Here is an 8,510-nt window from a genome sequence, read left to right as displayed (position 1 = left end):
CTATTTCTCCACATCCTCTCCAGCACCTGTTGTTTCCTGACTTTTTAATGATCGCCATTCTAACTGGTGTGAGATGGTATCTCATTGTGGTTTTGATTTGCATTTCTCTGATGGCCAGTGATGATGAACATTTTTTCATGTGTCTGTTGGCTGTATGAATGTCTTCTTTTGAGAAATGTCTGTTCATATCCTTTGCCCACTTTTTCATGGGGCTGTTTGTTTTATTCTTGTAAATTTGTTTGAGTTCTTTGTAGGTTCTGGATATTAGCCCTTTGTCAGATGAGTAGATTGCAAAAATTTTCTCCCATTCTGTAGGTTGCCTGTTCACTCTGATGGTAGTTTCTTTTGCTGTGCAGAAGCTCTTTAGTTTAATGAGATCCCATTTGTCAATTTTGGCTTTTGCTGCCGTTGCTTTTGGTGTTTTAGACATGAAGTCTTTGCCCATGCCTATGTCCTGAATGGTACTACCTAGGTTTTCCTCTAGGATTTTTATGGTATTAGGTCTAACATTTAAGTCTCTAATCCATCTTGAATTAATTTTCGTATAAGGAGTAAGGAAAGGATCCAGTTTCAGCTTTCTACTTATGGCTAGCCAATTTTCCCAGCACCATTTATTAAATAGGGAATCCTTTCCCCATTTCTTGTTTCTCTCAGGTTTGTCAAAGATCAGATGGCTGTAGATGTGTGGTATTATTTCTGAGGACTCTATTCTGTTCCATTGGTCTATATCTCTGTTTTGGTACCAGTACCATGCTGTTTTGGTTACTGTAGCCTTGTAGTATAGTTTGAAGTCAGGTAGCGTGATGCCTCCAGCTTTGTTCTTTTGACTTAGGATTGTCTTGGAGATGCGGGCTCTTTTTTGGTTCCATATGAACTTTAAAGCAGTTTTTTCCAATTCTGTGAAGAAACTCATTGGTAGCTTGATGGGGATGGCATTGAATCTATAAATTACCTTGGGCAGTATGGCCATTTTCACGATATTGATTCTTCCTATCCATGAGCATGGTATGTTCTTCCATTTGTTTGTGTCCTCTTTGATTTCACTGAGCAGTGGTTTGTAGTTCTCCTTGAAGAGGTCCTTTACATCCCTTGTAAGTTGGATTCCTAGGTATTTTATTCTCTTTGAAGCAATTGTGAATGGAAGTTCATTCCTGATTTGGCTCTGTGTTTGTCTGTTACTGGTGTATAAGAATGCTTGTGATTTTTGCACATTAATTTTGTATCCTGAGACTTTGCTGAAGTTGCTTATCAGCTTAAGGAGATTTTGGGCTGAGACAATGGGGTTTTCTAAATATACAATCATGTCATCTGCAAACAGGGACAGTTTGACTTCTTCTTTTCCTAACTGAATACCCTTGATTTCTTTCTCTTGCCTAATTGCCCTAGCCAGAACTTCCAACACTATGTTGAATAGGAGTGGTGAGAGAGGGCATCCCTGTCTTGTGCCAGTTTTCAAAGGGAATTTTTCCAGTTTTTGCCCATTCAGTATGATATTGGCTGTGGGTTTGTCATAAATAGCTCTTATTATTTTGAGGTACGTTCCATCAATACCGAATTTATTGAGCGTTTTTAGCATGAAGGGCTGTTGAATTTTGTCAAAAGCCTTTTCTGCATCTATTGAGATAATTATGTGGTTCTTGTCTTTGGTTCTGTTTATATGCTGGATTACGTTTATTGATTTGCGAATGTTGAACCAGCCTTGCATCCCAGGGATGAAGCCCACTTGATCATAGTGGATAAGCTTTTTGATGTGTTGGTGAATCCGGTTTGCCAGTATTTTATTGAGGATTTTTGCATCGATGTTCATCAGGGATATTGGTCTAAAATTCTCTTTTTTTGTTGTGTCTCTGCCAGGCTTTGGTATCAGGATGATGTTGGCCTCATAAAATGAGTTAGGGAGGATTCCCTCTTTTTTTATTGATTGGAATAGTTTCAGAAGGAATGGTACCAACTCCTCCTTGTACCTCTGGTAGAATTCAGCTGTGAATCCATCTGGTCCTGGACTTTTTTTGGTTGGTAGGCTATTAATTATTGCCTCAATTTCAGAGCCTGCTATTGGTCTATTCAGGGATTCAGCATCTTCCTGGTTTAGTCTTGGGAGAGTGTAAGTGTCCAGGAAATTATCCATTTCTTCTAGATTTTCCAGTTTATTTGCGTAGAGGTGTTTATAGTATTCTCTGATGGTAGTTTGTATTTCTGTGGGGTCGGTGGTGATATCCCCTTTATCATTTTTAATTGCGTCGATTTGATTCTTCTCTCTTTTCTTCTTTATTAGTCTTGCTAGTGGTCTGTCAATTTTGTTGATCTTTTCAAAAAACCAACTCCTGGATTCATTGATTTTTTGGAGAGTTTTTTGTGTCTCTATCTCCTTCAGTTCTGCTCTGATCTTAGTTATTTCTAGCCTTCTGCTAGCTTTCGAATGTGTTTGCTCTTGCTTCTCTAGTTCTTTTAATTGTGATGTTAGAATGTCAATTTTAGATCTTTCCTGCTTTCTCTTGTGGGCATTTAGTGGTATAAATTTCCCTCTACACACTGCTTTAAATGTGTCCCAGAGATTCTGGTATGTTGTATCTTTGTTCTCATTGGTTTCAAAGAACATCTTTATTTCTGCCTTCATTTCGTTATGTACCCAGTAGTCATTCAGGAGCAGGTTGTTCAGTTTCCATGTAGTTGAGCGGTTTTGATTGAGTTTCTTAGTCCTGAGTTGTAGTTTGATTGCACTGTGGTCTGAGAGACAGTTTGTTATAATTTCTGTTCTTGTACATTTGCTGAGGAGTGCTTTACTTCCAATTACGTGGTCGATTTTGGAGTAAGTACGATGTGGTGCTGAGAAGAATGTATATTCTGTTGATTTGGGGTGGAGAGTTCTATAGATGTCTATTAGGTCTGCTTGCTGCAGAGATGAGTTCAATTCCTGGATATCCTTGTTAACTTTCTGTCTCGTTGATCTGTCTAATGTTGACAGTGGAGTGTTGAAGTCTCCCATTATTATTGTATGGGAGTCTAAGTCTCTTTGTAAGTCTCTAAGGACTTGCTTTATGAATCTGGGTGCTCCTGTATTGGGTGCATATATATTTAGGATAGTTAGCGCTTCTTGTTGAATTGATCCCTTTACCATTATGTAATGGCCTTCTTTGTCTCTTTTGATCTTTGATGGTTTAAAGTCTGTTTTATCAGAGACTAGTATTGTAACCCCTGCTTTTTTTTGTTCTCCATTTGCTTGGTAAATCTTCCTCCATCCCTTTATTTTGAGCCTATGTATGTCTCTGCGTGTGAGATGGGTCTCCTGAATACAGCAGACTGATGGGTCTTGACTCTTTATCCAGTTTGCCAGTCTGTGTCTTTTAATTGGAGCATTTAGTCCATTTACATTTAAGGTTAAGATTGTTATGTGTGAACTTGATCCTGCCATTATGATATTAACTGGTTATTTTGCTCGTTAGTTGATGCAGTTTCTTCCTAGCCTTGATGGTCTTTACATTTTGGCATGTTTTTGCAATGGCTGGTACTGGTTGTTCCTTTCCATGTTTAGTGCTTCCTTCAGGGTCTCTTGTAAGGCAGGCCTAGTGGTGACAAAATCTCTAAGCATTTGCTTATCTGTAAAGGATTTTATTTCTCCTTCACTTATGAAACTTAGTTTGGCTGGATATGAAATTCTGGGTTTAAAATTCTTTTCTTTAAGAATGTTGAATATTGGCCCCCACTCTCTTCTGGCTTGGAGAGTTTCTGCTGTTAGTCTGATGGGCTTCCCTTTGTGGATAACCCGACCTTTCTCTCTGGCTGCCCTTAAGATTTTTTCCTTCATTTCAACTTTGGTGAATCTGGCAATTGTGTGTCTTGGAGTTGCTCTTCTTGAGGAGTATCTTTGTGGCGTTCTCTGTATTTCCTGGATTTGAATGTTGGCCTGCCCTACTAGGTTGGGGAAGTTCTCCTGGATGATATCCTGAAGAGTGTTTTCCAACTTCGTTCCATTTTCCCCCTCACTTTCAGGCACCCCAATCAGACGTAGATTTGGTCTTTTTACATAATCCCGTACTTCTTGCAGGCTTTGTTCATTTCTTTTTCTTCTTTTTTCTTTTGGTTTCTCTTCTCGCTTCATTTCATTCATTTGATCCTCAATCGCAGATACTCTTTCTTCCAGTTGATCGAGTCGGTTACTGAAGCTTGTGCATTTGTCACGTATTTCTCGTGTCATGGTTTTCATCTCTTTCATTTCGTTTATGACCTTCTCTGCATTAATTACTCTAGCCATCAATTCTTCCACTTTTTTTTCAAGATTTTTAGTTTCTTTGCGCTGGGTACGTAATTCCTCCTTTAGCTCTGAGAAATTTGATGGACTGAAGCCTTCTTCTCTCATCTCGTCAAAGTCATTCTCCGTCCAGCTTTGATCCGTTGCTGGCGATGAGCTGCGCTCCTTTGCCGGGGGAGATGCGCTCTTATTTTTTGAATTTCCAGCTTTTCTGCCCTGCTTTTTCCCCATCTTTGTGGTTTTATCTGCCTCTGGTCTTTGATGATGGTGATGTACTGATGGGATTTTGGTGTAGGTGTCCTTCCTGTTTGATAGTTTTCCTTCTAACAGTCAGGACCCTCAGCTGTAGGTCTGTTGGAGATTGCTTGAGGTCCACTCCAGACCCTGTTTGCCTGGGTATCAGCAGCAGAGGCTGCAGAAGATAGAATATTGCTGAACAGCGAGTGTACCTGTCTGATTCTTGCTTTGGAAGCTTCCTCTCAGGGGTGTACTCCACCCTGTGAGGTGTGGGGTGTCAGACTGCCCCTAGTGGGGGATGTCTCCCAGTTAGGCTACTCAGGGGTCAGGGACCCACTTGAGCAGGGAGACTGTCTCTTCTCAGATCTCAACCTCCGTGTTGGGAGATCCACTGCTCTCTTCAAAGCTGTCAGACAGAGTCGTTTGCATCTGCAGAGGTTTCGGCTGTGTTTGTTATTGCCCTGTCCCCAGAGGTGGAGTCTACAGAGACAGGTAGGTTTCCTTGAGCTGCTGTGAGCTCCACCCAGTTCGAGCTTCCCAGCAGCTTTGTTTACCTACTTAAGCCTCAGTAATGGCGGGCGCCCCTCCCCCAGCCTCACTGCTGCCTTGCCGGTAGATCACAGACTGCTGTGCTAGCAATGAGGGAGGCTCCGTGGGTGTGGGACCCTCCCGGCCAGGTGTGGGATATGATCTCCTGGTGTGCCTGTTTGCTTAAAGCGCAGTATTGGGGTGGGAGTTACCCGATTTTCCAGGTGTTGTGTGTCTCAGTTCCCCTGGCTAGGAAAAGGGATTCCCTTCCCCCTTGCGCTTCCCAGGTGAGGCAATGCCTCGCCCTGCTTCAGCTCTCGCTGGTCGGGCTGCAGCAGCTGACCAGCACCCATCGTCCGGCACTCCCCAGTGAGATGAACCCAGTACCTCAGTTGAAAATGCAGAAATCACCGGTCTTCTGTGTCGCTCGCGCTGGGAGTTGGAGACTGGAGCTGTTCCTATTCGGCCATCTTGCTCCGCCCACCTGATTTCTAAGCTCATTTATTTTCTAAATATGCTTTTATCACCATTCCCTCTTGTCCTTCTGCTGTTAAGGCATTCCACCTCTGTTCTGTGTGTCTCTTCAGTTCCCCCGCTTTACTGGTGGAAGGTCCTTAGAATCCAGTTTAAGTCTCTTTTTCCCCCTCCACTTGCTCACCACATGGACAGCCATTCCATTTCATTTTTGGCCTTTCCATTGCCAGTTAGGAACTTCCAGATATGGTATTCCTTGAAAACTGCAAACTCATTTATCTGACTGGCAATGTACCTTTTCAATTACATGTTGAAAGTCAGTTTACAGAGAATATCTCTGCTTTAATTTCCAGACATGTCTCAAACTACCTTCTGCTAAGAGGAATTCATTGCTTTTTCACTTCTTCATATTACAGCAGTTAGCATAACTGATATTAATTCAGCATTATTATTGCTTTTAGATTTCTTTCTGGACAAAAATCAAAGATACAAGAGAACAGGAACTGTAGTTTTTATGTTCATGTTTGTATCCTGATGACAACATACAGCTTGGTATAGAAAAATACATTTTCTATATGGTAACATTTTCTATGATAGGTAACTTAATTAAATCATCAACATTAAGTCAGGTTGTACAGTCAGGCTTTGCATTTTATCTTAAAGAATAAACAAACACAAGACATTTTGTATAGTAAAAAAATTTAATGAAAAAGGAAATTAATATATTGGCTAATAGGAAGAGCATATATTATCACATTAACCACAATGTAAAGGTACACATGATATTACATAAAAATAATTTAAATCTTAAAAATATGTAAATAATAAATATATAAATAAACAGATGAACAGAGACATCAGCATGGTCATCTGTAAAGGACTAGTGCCTGCACAGGCAAACACGATGCTTCTTTACACTCCTGAAAACTTTTGAACATTTTGATTCAACTCGTGGTGGTTATAAGAGACATGAGTCTTTGAAATGGAAGAACTCATGAAAGTGTGAGATGACATGTCCGTCAATGAGGATCATTTCCATGTTGAACTAGTTTTCAATCCTTCCTCCTTAATCTTTTTTGCAAGTTTGTTGAAAAAGAGAGGGATCTCATGATTTCTGCTCTGACAACCTCCCAGGCACATGGGCTGTATTTCTTCTCCGTCAGATAGAGAGTGATTCTTTGGAAGTATTTCTTCACAGCCAGGATGGAGTCCTCATTCATCAAGAGAGTCTCTTCCATCCCAGGCTCTGCTATCACACAGGCTTCCAGGTCATTCAGTTGCTGGTAAAGCTCAGCGGAAAATTTTTCTAGGAGGTTCTGTTCCCAAGCAGCAGATGAGTCCTTTGTGCTGAAGAGATTGAAGGTCTGCTGGATCATCTCATGGAGGACAGACATGGCTTGAGCCTTCTGGAACTGGTTGCCATCAAACTCCTCCTGGGGGAATCCAAAGTCATGTCTGTCCTTCAGACAGGAGAAAGGAGAGATTCTTCCCATTTGTGCTAGGAGTATCAAGGCCCTCCTATGACCCAGGCTGTGGGTCTGAGGAAGATCACAGCCCAGAGAGCAGATGGATTTGTAGTTGAGCACCACCACGGCCATCAGTAAAGAAAAGGACAGGGCCATTGGGATGTTGTCAATATTGCTAGGCTACTTGAGGTGGGTAACCTTGAACCTTGGCCTCTAGGTTTTCTGAAGACTTTGCTCCGTGCATGGATCTTAAATAGTGAACATACTAATTTCCATTTTCTAAATGCTCTAGTTTTACTTTCTATCTACTGTTTTTGCTTTCTTTATTCACTCTCTACATGTGTTGAAAGATGTTTTTCATCATTGCCTATTTTTCACCTACACTCAAAACTTTTTATGGTATTATTTTCTAATTGAAATCTTCATGAACTTTTAATAACACGGATTTGGCATATCTATTTATGTATACTGTGTACACCTCTACTTCACAGATAAAAACTATAAACTTTGCTCTTTTTATTCAATGTAAAGTTAAGAATGACAGAAAAGTTAAACTAAAATCTAAGTTTAAAAGCTATTGACATTTAATTTAATTTGACGAGTATAATTGTGAAATAACTTTTAATGTAATTTGTTCATGTAAATTTTGTTGTGTGAAATTACATATGCAAAATAAAAATCTATGTAAATACACATTAATAATATGAATGTAATTACCTACCTAATCATTCAGAACTGCTAAAAATGTGAATAATTTTTTAAAATTTTTCTCATAGTATATGAAGCTTTGAATTTTCCTTTATATGAGAAAATATATTTGTAAACTTCACTAGCTGCAGTATTCATCCAGGTATTGCCAACACTTTTTTCTTTTCAGTACTTAATATAAATATTGATGTATGACTAACTTTAGTAGAAGTACATCATATAATATAAGCTATTTGCATTTAATTCTCAAAGTCTACAAAACATGCAAAAAACTGAGGTTCAAATATAAGTAATAACCATCAGATAGTAAATGGCAGACCAAAGTTATGCAGGCTAAAGCTACAAATTGTGATAAGACTTTAAGATCCAGCAAAGAATGGACAGAAAGTCCTACAATCACAGTCATCTCTTTGCCCTAGGTTTATGACACTGATCTTGCACATATTTTGTGCATCTTCCTGAACTCAATATCAGTGCTTCTCATGTGATACACAACAAAACCCAATGAGAACGATGTATATTAAGCAATCAAATTTTGTTGGATAGACTTGTTGGAGAGTCACAAACTATTGTAATATGTCAGATTTGTTTATACTACGAGAACTAATTTTTGTAACCTTCGAAGAACATCATTCCAATAAACATATGTGACTTAGAAAATATTATCAATTAAATCATTGTCATTTTTCAAAGTTTTGCAGAAGTTCTTATCCAAGTCAATTCTTATCGAATAAAAAAGACCATCTTTGTTCTAAAGTCATAAATTTACAAATATTGAATATTATCATGTAAAGAATTAACTTTCAGAGTGATCCTGAACTCTAACTCTAACTTTTTATTTTGCATAA

The 8,510-nt window shown here is 39.2% G+C and overlaps 1 protein-coding gene across 1 annotated transcript; it reads right to left on the bottom strand.

Annotated features, from left to right (window-relative positions):
* Positions 1-6,285: 6,285 nt before the first annotated feature.
* Positions 6,286-7,806, bottom strand: LOC711088 (interferon alpha-17-like). Its single transcript, XM_028834486.2, has one exon. It carries the CDS (start codon positions 7,108-7,110, stop codon positions 6,541-6,543), a length of 570 nt encoding a protein of 189 aa, XP_028690319.2. The 5' UTR covers positions 7,111-7,806; the 3' UTR covers positions 6,286-6,540.
* Between the last annotated feature and the right edge of the window lie 704 nt (positions 7,807-8,510).

The sequence above is a fragment of the Macaca mulatta genome, chromosome 15 (assembly GCF_049350105.2).
Source record: "Macaca mulatta isolate MMU2019108-1 chromosome 15, T2T-MMU8v2.0, whole genome shotgun sequence".
Lineage (NCBI taxonomy): Eukaryota > Metazoa > Chordata > Mammalia > Primates > Cercopithecidae > Macaca > Macaca mulatta.
This window is presented reverse-complemented; position numbering and strand designations above follow the sequence as displayed.

Coding starts and splice junctions, on each gene's coding strand:
- LOC711088 (XM_028834486.2), bottom strand. CDS start 7,110: ATGGCCCTGTCCTTTTCTTTACTGATGGCCGTGGTGGTGCTCAACTAC.